This window comes from Calypte anna, chromosome 27, assembly GCF_003957555.1.
Source record: "Calypte anna isolate BGI_N300 chromosome 27, bCalAnn1_v1.p, whole genome shotgun sequence".
NCBI lineage: Eukaryota > Metazoa > Chordata > Aves > Apodiformes > Trochilidae > Calypte > Calypte anna.
In genome coordinates this window covers 5,146,677-5,162,946 of record NC_044272.1, presented here as the reverse complement: position 1 = coordinate 5,162,946, position 16,270 = coordinate 5,146,677, and the positions used below count along the sequence as shown (strand labels likewise).

The 16,270-nt window shown below is 45.1% G+C and overlaps 1 protein-coding gene across 2 annotated transcripts in view; it reads right to left on the bottom strand.

Moving 5' to 3' along the window:
- The window catches only part of NSF (N-ethylmaleimide sensitive factor, vesicle fusing ATPase), a 79,675-nt gene that overhangs the window by 44,932 nt on the left and 18,473 nt on the right, over positions 1 to 16,270 (bottom strand). For both annotated transcript variants that reach the window (XM_030465843.1, XM_030465842.1), the window contains exons 3-8: positions 15,327 to 15,426; positions 12,650 to 12,689; positions 9,964 to 10,130; positions 8,858 to 8,965; positions 8,137 to 8,212; positions 2,319 to 2,474 (exon numbers count right to left, since the gene is read on the bottom strand). In XM_030465843.1, coding sequence (XP_030321703.1) covers positions 2,319 to 2,474; positions 8,137 to 8,212; positions 8,858 to 8,965; positions 9,964 to 10,130; positions 12,650 to 12,689; positions 15,327 to 15,426 — 647 coding nt within the window. The remainder of the gene's footprint in view (positions 1 to 2,318; positions 2,475 to 8,136; positions 8,213 to 8,857; positions 8,966 to 9,963; positions 10,131 to 12,649; positions 12,690 to 15,326; positions 15,427 to 16,270) is intronic.

The window sequence follows — 16,270 nt, the reverse complement described above, 5'->3', positions numbered from 1 at the left end:
TTCAGATCTGAAATACAGTTAAGAGCAAGTTATAACTAAGGCAAAGAAAATGAATGTCAGAAAGTTTTGTTTTTTCAAATTTCAGATAAGCTCTTTAGCCCTAGGGTTAATCAGGGAGCTGGAGAGCTCTGCTTGGAGTCTCACTTCTTACCAGAAAAATGCTTCTTTGTGTAGTATGTGTGTAAACACGCACAAGTAAGGGTAGATGTATTTATATAAATAATATGGCACACCTTTAATTCATTGCCCAGGGTAATCAAAACACCACTGGTCCTGCAGAGAATCTTTTCTTCCTGTATTGAGCAACACCAATTAATGAGAGGAACCCTCTGAGCAGCACCCCAACCTCACCCTGCAGCCAGCAAGGTTCCTGACCCTCTCCAGAGGAACCTGATGGAGATGTGGATCCTCTCCATGGCAGTTGCTGCAGATCATTACCAGAGAGTGCCAAGCTGTCAGGTTAATCCAGCTGAGCATAATGCCAAGGGAATGCAGTTGTAGTCTGACACATGGCTGCTGAACGTGCTGCCAGACTGCAGCAGCCAGGGAGAGTGAAGAGGTGAAGTGACAGCAAAATGAAAACAAACTCTAATTACCTCTCATCCACTGACATAGTTCTCATCACAGTCCCATGGCTCTGATGAGAATTCCTGGAGTCTGCATCTTCTACCTTCACACATGGTCACAGCCAAGGACTCTGCTCTGCAGCCATGAATATGCATGACAGTTTGCTTCAAAGGGTACAAATATTTTGGTTGTTCAGACTGGAGAAGACTCCAGGGAGACCCAAGAGTGACCTTCCAGTGGCTGAAGGGGCTCCAGAAAGGCTGAGAGGGAATGTGTGCAAGGGCCTGGAGTGATGGGATGAGGGGAAATGGTTTTAAATTAGAGAAGAGCAGATTTGGATTGGATGTCAGGAACAAGTTGTGTCCCAAGGAGGGCAGTGGGACAATGGCACAGGCTGCCCAGGGAGGGGGTTGGGGCCTCATCCCTGGAGATGTTCAAGGTGAGGCTTGAGGAGGCTCTGAGCACCCTGATCTGGGTGAGGGTGTCCCTGAGACTGCAGGGCTGGGACTGGGGGACCTTTGGGGGCCCTTCCAACCCAAATCATTCTGTGATTTCAAGTGAGGGATTCTGGTCCAAATGCCAGCAGCTCCTCTGAACTGGACACAACAGTGTCTAAGTAAAAGCTTTTCTTTCTCTAACACTGTTTCTCTCATTTCCTCTCTCTGCAGAGAGGCAAATATTGAACTAATTTAAGCATCTGATATTCTCAAGCAGAGGCAGAGAAATTATGAGTTGCTCACAGCCACAAAAACCAAGAGAACCAAGATTAGCCCCAAAGGCCTTGGCTACCAGATCGATAGAAGCAAAAAGGCAGGAGAGAGAGAATCCTGCACTAATTGGATTTTGCTGTCAGGGTTTCTTCACTGTTTCTCCCTTAGTGCTCAGATCACTAAGAAAAGACCTAACACACCTCACAGGGAAGTTACTTTGACATTAATCCCACAATCCCTGGATACGGCCACACTTTACACAGCCACACACAAACAGGATGGATCTGCTGATGAAAATCTGTTTTGTAATCAAAATCTTGATTGCTTCATTTGTGGGAAGAGGGAAGGTGGATCCAGAAGTATAAACATACACAGAAATTATACAGCTATGAATTCCAAGTTTAAATATAAACCCACAGAGATTACATTCAGACAACAAGGAGCAGCTATAACATCCCCAGCCACTTTATGTGACAAAATAAGATATCTGCAGCTGCATACTGCTTACTAAAAATTAAAACCAGTACCATTTCTCTGCCTGCCAGCACATGTCTACAAAGTTAATGGGACTGTCTTTCCTCCCCCCAGCCCCCAAAAAAAGTTATATTTAAAATCTGTGCTTTTATTCCACAGACTCCAAGACGTGCCACAGCCTGTGCATCCTCTCCAGCATTTCAAGCACAGCTCACACAAGATACTCTATTTACTGGGCTAACACTGTGAGAAGGACACAGGTTTATAGTACAACTGCCAGGACAAAAGATATTTAATATATAAGGCAGGATCATTAAGAAAAAAATCCCTTTGATATATACAGACAGCCCACTGACAGTAAGTCTGCACCAGGAGCATTCCTGCTATGAATACATGGAGCTCTCAAAAGAGCTGGGAGCATTTGAGGTCCAACAGAAAAGTATTCAGTTAAATCCTCTATCTCATTTGTTCAGACAGTGCTGGGTGTTCACGTTCTTCCTTTCCCACTCCTCCCTGGACAAGTAACAGGAATCCAAAGGACACTGGGGAGCTCCAGGTCCCACTCACCCATCTGCTCCACGATTTCAGGTGGGAACACTCGAGAAGCAAAAGCTCGTCGGAAAATATCTGAGAATTCTTTGTCAAGGCCCCCAATGCCCATTTTCTCAAAGTTCCAGTCTGGGTTGATGATTGACTGGCGGTTCTCCTTGGTCTTTGCTTTACCTGCAAAAGAAGTAAAAGTTTCAAACATGCAGCAGAATGACAGCAATTAGAGGCACAAGCACCAGGTCAGGTCCCCGTGCAGATAACTGGACACTGGGTTGTTCCCAACCTCAGCCCGGAGGGAGCACGATGAGAAGGGTACCAGGGCAGTCAGAGCCTCACTTGGTAAACTATTTTCCCAGCCTTCCAACCATTTTGTTCAAGGATTTCTCAAGCCAGGTGTTGCTCCTACATATTTAAGAATCCACAGTAGATTTCTCTGTGTCCCCTTGGGCCCACACCAGCTTTGTACCCACAGCACCCCACAGCACCCAGCTCCCCACCCTTCCTCTGGCTCAGCCAGCTCCTGCCAGCTCCAATGCACGTGCTCCAAGTCCCAGACCTGGAGAGACAGTAAATATTATCAGTATCCACGCTCTTTCAGGCTACCCAGGAGGACACCAGGCTTGTCCCAGAGCAATCCTCACGAGTTCCTCCTTGCTCCAGCAGCAGCTGCTCCACCCTTCAGCACCCTTCTTCCCATCTCAGTCTTCTCTGTTGCTACTGAAACCTCTGACAGGCAGCCAGGCCTGGACTGCATGCATTGTGGTTTGTTTGCATCTTAAATACAGGTAACAAAATAGTGCTTGTATTCCTTTATTAATAATATGTGAAGATTCTTAACAACCTCACTTAACAGTTCTTAACATGGCTCAGGCTGCTACTGAGCTCAGAGCCAGCATTTCCTCAAAACTACCACACCTGGGCTCTGGGTCCAACACAGCAATCATTTTTTGACCAAAGATAAAAGAGTTTTTCCTCCCACACATCACTTTACATTTATTTATGTCAAATTTCCTCTGCCATTTTATTTCTTAGTCACTGAGCTCTATAAGTGCAAGCTTTGTCACCTCATTATTCAGTCTTTTTTCCAGTTTATTCAATAATTGTAATAAAAAGCAAAGGTTCCAGCAGAGATTCATGCTGAACTCCACTGGTTATTCCCTTCCACCCTTTCATCACTCACTGACTTCTACAAGGACCTTGTTTCTTACAGATCTGTTTAGTTTCTTTTTGAAGGAACTTTGCTGGAAGAGCTGTGAACAAGCAGCAGGCTGTGTCAGCCCTCATCCCACACTTTTTGATCCCTGTAATGGACTCCTTGGGATCCTTGGACTGCCCTTGCAGAAGACAGACTGAACCTGCCCAGCATATCACCTCTGTTCAGGTACCCACTCATTTGGTTCTTTATTGCAGTTTCTGTTGATTTTTTTTCTGTACAGGTTTCAGGTTCCAAAGATCTGTTGCTCTCAGGACCCTCTCTGGAGCCCTTCTTAAAAGAGAGCACACTTGCCACCTTCCAGTCCTCAGACACCAGAGCAGCTTTAGGCAAGGTTACACAAAATAATCATGAGGTCAGCTCAGAGAACAAAAGGCAGCCTTGGTAAAACACCACAGCCATTTCATCTCTTTGTTCCACAGCCTCTTCTAGAGCTACTTCAAATCCAGCCAGATCCCCTAAGTGCAGGCTCTGTAGCCTCCATGCATTGGTGTAACCACCCTCCTCTCTTTTTGACAAATCACACAAGTTTTAGTCTTACAGAGCTCCTTACTCCCTCTTCAGAGAAGCTTTGAAGTGCTCAGGGCATTCAGGAAGCAGCACAAACACTCCTACAAGAATACTGCTGAGATGCTGTGAAATCCATAGAGTCTCACCTGAAGTTTACTTGAGGGGATTTATAAACAACCACAGACACTATCAGTCAGATCAATCCTTCCAAATGGTTTTCAGCAACATCACAGTGCTCAGCTAACAGAGAAACCAGCAGTAATCTAAAAACCCAGGGAGAAAGCAAAGACTGAAGATGATCCTTAATTCATGCAGGAATCAGATGTCTTCCTCTTTTCTTAGATACACCCAGTGCTCCACAGGATTGGGCCTGGGGACCACAATCTCCCCTCCAAAGCCAGTCCTGGCAAACTGCAGCTGTGGATTTTGCTGATTTGCTCCATCTCCTCTTCTAGAGCTGTGTCAAGGGGAGTCAGCTAATGAGTTAATATCTACAAGTCCTGTAAATACACTAAATAAATGTGTGAGCTGAATTAGAGGGCAACAAATCTTGGTCTAAACACAGCTGGAACCAGCACTTCAATTCTAAGGGCATCAAACTAAAGAAAGAAGAAGATGAGTGTAACAGAGGGTGAACACAGCAGCATGCAGGGCAGCAGCCCTGTCCCAGTGCTCAGCAGAGCTGAGGAGCAGAGCTGAGGCAGGGATGCTCCTCACCCTGCAGAGCTTGGCCTACACCCCCCTCTTCTGGCTGCAGCTGATCACAATCAAATTCCTACAGATTGAATTAAAACATCATCACATCATCCACTGGGCTTGTAACACAAGATTTTATGTTAAGTGGAAAAAATAGAATTGGCTTTTTTTTCCAATTATTTTAATGATTACAATTCTTGTCTATTGAAAAAAAAATAAAGGCCTTTCACTGAAGGCATTGCTCAGTGACACTTTTATCTCCTCTCTCAGAATTTAATTATTCACAGCTCTACAATACTCCAGAGACTAACACAGCACATTAAGTAGCTCTGCCTCAGATCAATGAGGAGATTAAATAAAGCACCAATTTGACAGAAGTAAATTGAGGCATAAGCAACCCTTTTGTCTTGTCTGCAGGCAAGGAGGCTGAAGCACAGGGAAGGATTCCTATTTCCAACACCCAGCTCTCCCCCAGGACCACTCTCTGCACCTCTGTGTGCCAGCAGAAGATCACAGGTCACAAGATGGTTTTGAATATTAAGCAAGCAAAATATCACTGCTTGCTCTGATGCAATAAATTGGATTATGTTAATACTCACCTCAAGCTGTCCTATCCACACACAGTAAAAACTAAATGGGCTGTGACCAGTTAATGACAGGTAATAACAGGTACAAACCAATTGTCCATGAAACTTCATTCAGTGCTCTTAAAACCTCCCTCCTTGTTAATATCCTTAATTACAGTCATCTACAGCTCAGCCCACAGACCTCTGCTGGGGGAATTTCAGTACAGATGAGTGGCTGTACTTTCACATCCACACAGGACACAGGGTATGTGGGTACACCACAGCCTCACATCTCCCCAGCTCTGCAGTGACTGCACAAGGTGAAGCCACCCTCACATGTCAGGGAAGGTGACACTCCAGGGCAGCAGCTCAGCCTCTGCACAGGCTCCTGCAGTGATGAATGAGGGGAATTCTACTTTCCCAAGTGGCCCTTACCCTCATCTGCTTGCTTTCTGTGCCAAATACTCAAAGTCCTGAGTGTTCACAGTCAAGCAGTGCTGTGCTTTGAAGGCTGCTGCAGAAATAGTCAGAGTTAACCCTGATCTGAGCTGGCCAGGTTCCCTGAACCCCCCTCACAGCAGCCATCACTGCCACCTCTTATCTGTGAAACTGCAGCAGCACAAGTTTTCTTAGCTCACAGACTCCAGGAAGAGGGAACAAAATGTGAAATGAAAACTAAAAAAAAAAAAAAGTGTTCAAGTACTGGACTTGAATCACACCAAGAAAAGAAAGCCCAGAGCCACATAACCAGCAGGGGAGGAATTTCAGCTCCAGGCTTGCTCTGCCCTGCACTTGGCAGTGCTGAGAAGGAGCTGAGGGGGATGTGGCTCTGTGCTCTCACTGCCACCCAGGTCCCCACCACTCAACCTGGTGGCTCTCTGGGAACACACCAGATTCTGCCCCAACCCTACACCAGCTCCTCTCTAAATCAATGTGTAAAGGACACAGCAGTTGTTCCCTGATTCATAATCCATAGTTTTGTTAATAATCTTGCTGTCCAAAGAGTTAATACAAACCCAGAGCAGGAACCCACTGTGCTTCCTGAAGAGCAGGGCTTTTAGAAGTCAAGCAAACTGAAGTGCTCTCCAGAAGCTGTCCTGTCTCCTTCAAGGAGATTTCTCATTAGAGATGGGATTTTCAGAAGTTTTACACTTGCCTTGAAATTTTGCCTGCACATTCAAAGAGTTCTCAATTTCCTATTTCCCTGCCACGATAATTAAACTGAATTCTAGAGGTTTATGAAAATATCACTCTCTGATGTTTAAAAAATTACAATATTTCAACTAGCTGCAGACTTCTACTGAAGCTACAGTTCCACAGCACCTTTCTAACCTAGGCCCAGGAGCCTGGAGTGCTCATCTCAACTCCTCTGCTTATCCAACATGATTTGCTATGGTCAGAATCCCTCCAGGTCACACTTCCCTCTCCTCCTCCTGGCTCTCTGTATTTCAGACACAGGACCCAGACCCAGAACTGCCCTGGCAGCTCAGTCAGACGTGGAGCTCCCTGCAGGAGGACCAGGGACTTCCACAGAGCCCCTGTGCAGAAGCAGGGATGGTGCCTTCTCAGCGGTTTTCAAGAGAGTGCTTGTCCTGGTTTGGGCCAGGATAAAGGTGATTTTCTGTCTTGTACTTTTGCTTTTAGCTAAGTTTCTCAGACAGTGTGTGCTTCTAGGATTGATAACACTTGATGTTTATAGTTACTGCTAGAGACTGGTGTGCAGAGCCAAGGACACTGCTCAGCTCTGAGGAAAACATTTTACCGTCCAGAAGGAGTAAAGAGGTCCCACCTGAGCCCTCCTTTGGGGAGGAACAGACAAGATAGATGCCAGAATTGACCAAACAGAGGATTCCATCCCATATACGTCACACTCAGTATAAATTTGAGGCATCACGAGGGCCGAGCCAGATCTTTTCCGGATCTTTTCCGGATTTCCTGCTTCCCTTCCTTCACCTGGCATCCTGGAAGGATCCTGTCTGTTCATCTGCCTGTGCTCCTGATCCAGCCCAGCCCATATCTGTGTGTTCCTGCCTCCGGTTCCCAACTGCTGCCGACTCCAGGAGTCCAGCCTGGACTTTCCCAGGGCTGCCCTGCAGCCTCGGTGGTGACGTGAGAGTTATTGGGGGAAAGGGGGGAGGAATGTGGTTTCCATTTTCCTGTATATTTGTATATATTTGGTAATTTTTCCTATTTATCATTACTGTTCATTAAAGTTGTGTAGTTTAGTTTCCAACCCATCAGTCTCTCTCCCTTATTCTCTCTCCTTTCTCTATCAAGGAGAGAGAGATTAATAGAGAGCCTCTGTTAGTCGGTTTAATTGCCGGGCCAGTGTTAAACCCTGACAGTGCTGAGCATTTACAAACTCTTTTGGGAGAGGGAGTGTGTGCAAGGGCCTGGAGTGATGGGACAGGGGCAATGGTTTTAAATCAGGGAAGAGCAGCTTGAGATTGGATGTCAGGAACAAGTTGTGTCCCAGGAGGGCAGTGGGACAATGGCACAGGCTGCCCAGGGAGGGGGTTGGGGCCTCATCCCTGGAGATGTTCAAGGTGAGGCTTGAGGAGGCTCTGAGCACCCTGATCTGGGTGAGGGTGTCCCTGAGACTGCAGGGCTGGGACTGGGGGACCTTTGGGGGGCCCTTCCAACCCAAATCATTCTGGGATTCTGTGTTTTCTGTTGCAAGCCAGGTTCCTAGGGGATCAAACCCAGTCATTGCAGAGCTAACCAGGTATCTGGGAGGCATTTTGAGATGCAGTTTTCCATGGATTAGGTCAACTGAAAAACTGACACACTCATCTTGGAAAAGCAGCAAACTTCAAGCATGATTCCTCTCTTCAGACACAGTGACACTTACCAATCAGATTGAGAGAGGAGTTCTCAGCTTTTTCAAAGGCAACTTGACTGTTTCCAAGAATCAAACCCACCTCAATCTGCAAAAAGGGAGGAAACAAATAATTACATTCAACTATTAGACTCAACTTCAGATTGGTCCTCATGTATCTTCAAGCACATCTCAGAGGGCAAGAAACAGCAGCAAGAGCCCCACTACAAAAATCATTGGGAAAAATGAGAAATATCAACAAGCTCCTCTAAAGCTAACAACATGGAATGCAGGAGCTCATCAAGTACAATAACCTGGCTTTTATTGCTAAACAAATTATTGTGTTGTATAAACAAAAAACAAATTCTTGTAGAAAAAAATTATTTGTTTAATTCACAACCAACTATTTTACTTCAACAGGATCCAGCCAGCAAAGAAAAATACAAAATCGTGTCCTTTCTACAAAAGAAAAAATCAAAATTAGATGTATTTGGAAGGGACAAAGGATGAATAAAGGATGAAGCTGAGCACTTCAGCAGGTGTAACTCACAGCTCCTAATGCCACAAGCAGAGGACACTGCATCAAAGGGAAAACAGTGCTCCTTATCTGCTCTGAGGCAAAAGCAACAGCAAAAGCCCCATGAAACAAGTGTACAGCTTCTACAAATGCAAGTAACCCAACTCCCCCCCGGAACAAGATCTGATCAGAACTTTACTTTCCCTGGGGAATGAACATGCACTCCTCTGAGCCCACCTTCTGCTTTTTGTTTGCTCCAGACTCTCCTTTGAGGATGCTGGGGTCCATTGCTTCCATGTCCTTTACCATCAGGCCAAAAAGTTTGTCATTAAAGCTGAAGACAAGCTGAGGAAAGACAAAACAGGAGAGGATTTTGACTCATTAAAAAGCTAAAAAGGATTTTGATGAGGCTACTATCTGAAGAGAAAGAGCCATGAGGACTAAGTTTGCCACCCAACATATTCTGTGTACTTGTATCCTTTACTGTAAAGGAAAAAATCTCCTTCCAGGAAAAGCTTCTCTTTCCCACCCTTTTCTCCCCAGCTAAACATTCTATATCATCTCCTGACCTTTTCATCTCACTTTAGACATTGGTTTTAGACAAGAGGAATGATTTAGCTCAAACCTTTTTGATCTTCTCTATTTCAGTTTGGCAGATACTTCAAAACTAATGCTACAGTAGTGAGAGAGAATGATCACAAGGAGTCCATCCCATAGAAAGCAGCTTGCCTCTTCACAATTCCCTTCCTCTTCTCAAAACTGGACATGCCCAAATCCCTCAGCCTCTCCTCCTGTCCTTTGTTCTCCAGGCCCATCACCAGCTCTGTACCTCTCCTCTGGGCATGTTCAGCCCCTCAGTGTCCTTCTTGTTGTGAGGGGCCCAGAACTCAACACGGGATGAAGTCAAATGCTTCATACCCTTTTTTCTACTGGAGCCCATAGAATAGCAATAAATGTTACAATAAAATACACAGCACTCAAAAGGTGCTGCTGAGAATTACTTAAATCCAGTGGTCACTCTGATCTTCTGCAGAAGGAAAGCAAAAGTTATTTCTCAGAAGATTTCAGGAGCTGCCATGTTTTGTCCACCCAGCTCCCCCCAGCCTTGGAACTTTCCTCACAAAGTAAGAGGATGTCTTTAGATAAGGAAAAGACAGATCTTAAACCACTCAGTAAAAGTCACAATGGTTCAACTGTTCATAAAGAAACCACTGACACAATAAACAATTTCTGCCTCTTAGGTCTCCCTTGCAGCACAGAGAGCACCCAGGCCTCCTGCAGTACAAACACGGGCATGTTGCTTGAGAATATTTTAGCTTTAAAAAGCAAAAGAAGCCCCAGACCTGCTGGCCTATAGAGAAGGCCTGGCTGTTGAACTGCTGGATGAACTCTGCTGCCATCTTGTCTGTGTCATAGGGGTTGGAGTCAATGTTCTTCTTCTGCAGAAAATCAATCTCGATTGTCATGGTGCCAATGCACTGCTTGGCCTTGTCAAAAGTGTACAAGGAAACTGTGAAAAGACAAAATAAAAAATAAGAAACAGCACATTGCAGAACAGCAAGGTCTCCCCACAATATATTAACCACACTGTAAGTTTGGCAACACGTGTTCTTCTGTGCAGAATCAGCACTTAACCAAATTGTGTAATGGTTCTGAGAGAGACTCTTATTTCTCTGTGTGTACTTCATGCACAACTCACTATTTCCTGTCAAGGCCCCTGGCAGTAAAATGGATCCAGAATAAACCTGCAGACTCCTGGGAAGCTGTGATGTCAAAACCAGCACCCAGTGTGCTACCTGACTCACTCCAGTTAGAAGAGAGCCTCTGGCTGAGGGTGCTACAGAACGTGGTCATCACCACGTGTTTGATGTCCTCCCTAGAAATCAGCAGTCCCAGTAAGACCTTCCTGGGAACAGGGATGAAGAAACACCAAACCACAGCCTGGATGGAGGTGATTCCACTAGGCTGACCTGTTCTTTCAGAAAGGGACATGGCAGCAGAGTTCTGTAAGTCCCAGCTAAGGAAGGACTTTGGTCCTTCTTACCTCAGTGGTCACTTCAGGCCAGGTTTATTCCTTACTTTTCCTTTGCCTGTCTCATGGCTTTGTCAAACAAGTTTCCAGAAGGAATTCCAGCCCCTGGTCACAGCACAGAACTGAACATGTCAGGGTCTGAATACAGGGATGGGTGGTTGGGAGGAAAAGAGCTCTGGTCCCTGGGGTCCCAGGCTGGGAGGGGAGCAGGGACCTCCTGGGGCCACACCATGGGAGCTGAAGCTCTCTGAGGACAGGACACCTGCATCCACTCAACCTTTCCACGAAGGCAAACTCAAAAAAAAAAACCCCATTACAGTAACATTTGGGGCTCAGAGGGATCTGGCTTCACTGTGCCACTAAGCAGTGGACTGCATTTAACATTGACATTTCAAACAGAGTTTTCACATTATCAGGAGAACAAAGCAAAAAAAGAGCCCTGGTAAATCACTGGGTTTGTGAATACCTCTCCCCACCCATAGAATCCCTTTACAAACCCCTTCAGCTCAGCAGGGAGTCAGATGACATTTAGTCACTGTATAAAACCACTGCAATATTTCCCTTACACATGCTCCCACGTAGCTGCTGAGTTCATAGCAAGGTCTGGTACAAGCACAACCACAAATCCACTCTTCTCTCACCTAATCATGCTGAATATTATTGTTTCTTTCCCCAAATCACTTCAGTACTAAACAGGATTTCTCTGCAAGCCAGCTGGTACATGTTACTGATCAGCAACAAACACTATGTGAGAAACATTAATTTATGGCTCTCCCCTCCTCATTATGGGTTATTCTTCAGTTTAAAAAATGAACCACAACAAAACCAACTAACAAACAGAAATGGCTTCCAGGCAAGAGCCATGGGGCATCCAGTCTTGTAGAGAGACACCAGACCCACTCCAGCTTGTCCAAAGACATCAAACTTCTCACTTGAGTCCTGACCCATGGACTTGCTGAGACCCAAGGAGCTGCAACACCAGCCAAGGAGTGAGCTGCCCTAACTGCACCTCTCCCCACAGCTGAGTTCTCACTTTGCTGGCACAGGATGGAGCCATCAGGGATGCCCACAAACCAGGAGAACTCCTAAATGCCTCAGATGGCAAAACAGTGGCCAAACAGTTTGCTCCACCTCAGGGACCAACCAACCATCACAGCAACCTTCTCCCAGGAGAGACCGAGCCAGGAGCACGTGGGAAATTCCTGATGGCCAGAGGAACAGATGAGATCCACTGACCCACTACCTTGAACAACACGAAGCTTCCTATCACAAGCTGCAGTCAGCTCTGTGGTCAGTACTCCAGAAGGAACACAGCCCCTACACTGACAGTGATGCCAGTTGTTTATAAAGCAGAGGCAATGGTGACAGACAGCACAAATAAATGAAATACAGAGCATGCAAGCTGAGAGACACAAATCAGCCTCCTGTTTGAACATTGGCAAAGGCTCATCAGGCTCTGTTAAGACTTGAAGTTGGAATACAAATCTTCAATTTGCAGAAACATGACATAGCATCCCTGCCCCTCATCATACTGAAGAATATTCTAGCCACTTATTGGTGAAAATATCAGTCTGCTCACAAAGCTCAGCACTCCAGCTCTCCGGAGCACACTGCTGGCTTTCAGCAGCACTTAGCATTAAAACTTCCCCACTCTCAATCTTCAAATTTAAATGCCAAGAATATCCTCAGCAATAACAGCTGTCTTCTGTTAGCTGATAAGTGTCCTCCAAAGCCTCCAGGACATGTAAAATGTTCACACCTGCATGCAGACACTGCTGTCCCATCCAGAGCTGGACTGATACAGGGGCAGACATCTGAAAATAGAAGTCAAAATACCCCTCCAGGTTTTGCAAACATGAAGAGACAGAAAGCCTGCAACTCCTTTCCACTAATGAAGGCCTCACATTACCTGAAGAAGGGCTGAAGATCTGACATTTTCCAGTTCATTCTGGTATGGACAGAGCTTTGACACACACCCATCATGCTGACTGACTTACCATCTATCTCCTGTCCGATGGAGAGTCCAGCCCATTTCCTCTGTAAAAAACAAGACAAAACCCTCACAAAGCCTGTTCTTCAGGAGAACAAATGCCCACTCAAAGTCAACATCCTTGCTCAGAGAAGCAGAATGCCCCTGGAGAACATAAAGCAGCAACAAAAAAGGGCAGAATGAGACCTTACAGACCCCCAAATTATCAGGGAACAAGTCAAACACATGGAATCATTTTTATTAATAATTCTATTTCCTGACCTCAGGAGCATGCTCTGTCATGCTATTGGCCACCCCACTGTCTCAGAGGCAGAAATTAGGGTATTGGATAGGGCTATTTCCCATTCTGCTCAGTTTTTAACAGAGCTCAGATGCAGATCACACAACAGGGAGTGCAAGAGGCAGGAAAGGCTGTTACACACCCCATCATCATTTTAAAAGCTTCCATGTACATACTAGTTGCAGGAAACTGTTGTAATGTTCTTTAATATATAATATTACCTAAAAGAAAACTTGTTCAGAGAACTAGGTAAGAAAGAAACTGTTCAAGTCCTTAAGGTCCCTTCAATTTCCTTTAAAACGATTTGTGCAGCACAGAACTGCAGGAGAGGTGGGGAATGGCTCAACACTGACGTGACAAAGAGAATCCATGACCTTTACCATGCCAGGAGTTCTGGCTCAGTAATTGCAATAGTGATATTTTTGCAATGGCTCTGGCTTGGCCACTGTGTATTTACAGCCCACAGCTCAGGCTAGGCAGTATTCAGAGTCTCTCACAATATCTGCACCATGGAGAGGCATGAATCACAGAACTATCAAAGTGTCACTGCACAGGGCTCTGCTCAGATCACCTCTGAAGTGTTCTGCTTTATGGTCATTTACATTTGGTGTTTTATTTGGAAGGCCCAAGTCTGGGAGAAGGAATTCAATGACCTTTTTTCTAATACAAAGATTTCTCCCTGGATGCCCTCTCCAATATCTTCACTGTTCAAGCTCAAGGAAAGAATTCCCTTGGCTCAGCAGAGATCAGAGCCAGAAATCAGAGTTCAGAGCAGCAGCCCCTGCATGTACTTACTGGAATTCCCAAGAAGGTGAAAATAAATGATGCTTCCATATTTAATCTCACACTTATCAACTTCCACTGTTTACCTGCAAGGCCAGGAGGAATTCTCCCCCTCCCTTTGACACTGGGGCTCCTGCAAACCCACCAGGTTAAACCTAGCACCAAATTTCAGGTCAGGAAGGAAAGTTGTCCAAATTCTTCTACAAAGATTAGTTTGGATCTTCTCTGTGCCAAGAGATACAGCTCAATTACTATGTTCATTTGGGTGTCTTCTGCTAAGAAGTTTGTCATCACTGCACAGTGCTTCATCTTTTAGGCTTAGCAATATACATTATTTTCCATGATTTTTGGTCTTCAGGCCTAGAGTTAGAATTGTTACAGAAAAAAAGTGGTTGAAAACTTTATGTGCAAAATGAATGCAGAAGAAACAGGTTTTCTTGCAGCCTTTGTCCACTACATGACATTCTGTGAATACATAAGGTAAAATCCTTAAAGATAAAAAAATATTGTGTGTAATACTGGTTCATTGTAACACTGAGAATTATCCACAGCTGCAGGAAACACTGGAAACTAAAACCCAGGAATAAATTTCAAATAAAACATTTGCCTACCAGCAGCTGTAACCCCTATTTCCATAGAGACCTTCAAGAGGCAAGCAACACACCTCAGTCCCTGGCAGAGGAGCTCTCCCAGCTCTGCAACTACTGGAATCTACAAAAATCAGCCCTAGACCATGGCTGCATCTACTTTAACCTCTGATACTGATATCTCCTCCTGATAACTGCTTTTCAGCCCAGGCATAAGAAGCCACAGTCAGACACATGGTTATCATCACACCCCCTTCACTCACTCATCCAGACAAATCAGCATTTGAACATGTCAGAAAGCAAGAAGCATTCTGGGGCCTCTGCCAAGTCATATGTTAAAGAAAAAAATATCTTGTGTTCACAGCATTGAGCCTTGGCTTCTAGAGCAGTTGCTAGCAGGAGAACAGAAAAGCATTCAGTCAGTGCCCATGATTGTTGCAGGTTTACATGATGTGACTGACTCCCTGGGTAAGCCAGGTACAGGCTCCAAGATTTATTTCTCTACTTAGAAGTTAATTGTATTAATTATTTATTCTAACCATCATTTAACATGGGATGACTTGACTGAATTAAGAAAGAGAACACAAGTTAAATTATGTTTTTATCACATTGTACTTTCCATCTAGAAAACTAATCCTGACTGAATACAGCCAGTACCACTGCTCTTTAAGAGAGCAACACAGCAAAGAAAACCCCTTGAAGTTCAGGGACATCAGGGAACAATGAAAATACACACAAGGAATAGCTGACACTGCTTGGGCTTTTCTTTTTGAAATAGTTTGGTGGGGTTTTAAAAGGTTAAATCACACATTTTCCAGTGTCTTTATCCCATCATGCACTAAAAATAGACCAAGGTAATTCAAGCAAGTTTGTTTCAGATACTGGAAAGGTCTCCTTAAACCTCTGCTGTCAGAAATCATACCTGCAGCATACATTTATGCTGACATCTCTCTCCAATTAGAAATTATCTTCACTCCTGATCTCAAAAGAGAATTTAATTCTGTAGCAAAACAGGGACTCAAACCATACAGTACCTGGGGCAAGCTGAAGGCAATGCTGCCAGGAACAACTGAGGAATGGGTTCTCAGTGTGAAAATGTACTTGTGGTTGGGAGAAGTCTTCACAACAACATGCCTAGAAGAGAGAAGAGTATTTTTACTCAAATATATACCCCCAGTCTCAGCAGGCCATCTCTCTCAGTGAGAAAGCAGCTCTCAAAGCCCAGCTGCAAGCCCTTGTACTAATAATGGCTATTTATGTTCCAAACCAGCAGCCCTTCAGGAACTGCACCACACCAAAGCAGGGAATCAAACCACAAAGACTAGGGCTGCTGCATCTGAAAATCAACCCTGGTTCCACATCTCAAGCATCTGACACCAAAGCATTCATATTTTACCCCAGTTTTACCCCTGGCTGTTATTTCAACAGGAAACAGATGCAAAGCCTATACAAGGATCTTAGTACATTGTTTAGAAGTTTAATCACAGACAGAAATTGAAGGAGTTGCTGTACAACAAGTAAAATCAGACAGGCCCTGAGACTGATCCTCCTGTTTGTTAGTGAGCAGCAGCTTTCAAACCCAGACAGAGCCTGAAGCCCAGGAACAACACACAGAACACCAGAGGAGCAGGCACACCATCAGTCTCCTGTGCCTGTCTGTCACTGTCAGAAGCAAAGCAGCTGGGAACAAAGCTCCTCAAAAGCTGCTTTCAGTTACCCTCAGACTGTGCCTCAGAGCTCTTCCCATGCAATAGGCAGATGACTTCTTTTTGGCATAAGACAACAAAATGGGAACTGTGTGCCCTTGGAGACAGTGGAATCAGGTTCCAAACCCACGGCCTCTGGACTGCCTGGGAGGGCCACGGGGCCACTGCAGCCTGTGGTGTTCCCCACTCATCCATGGCCAGAAACCCACGGCCAGATGAGCTGTTCCAAGAGCCAAGGCCACCTCCTGGCCCTGGCTGTCTGACATGCAGGT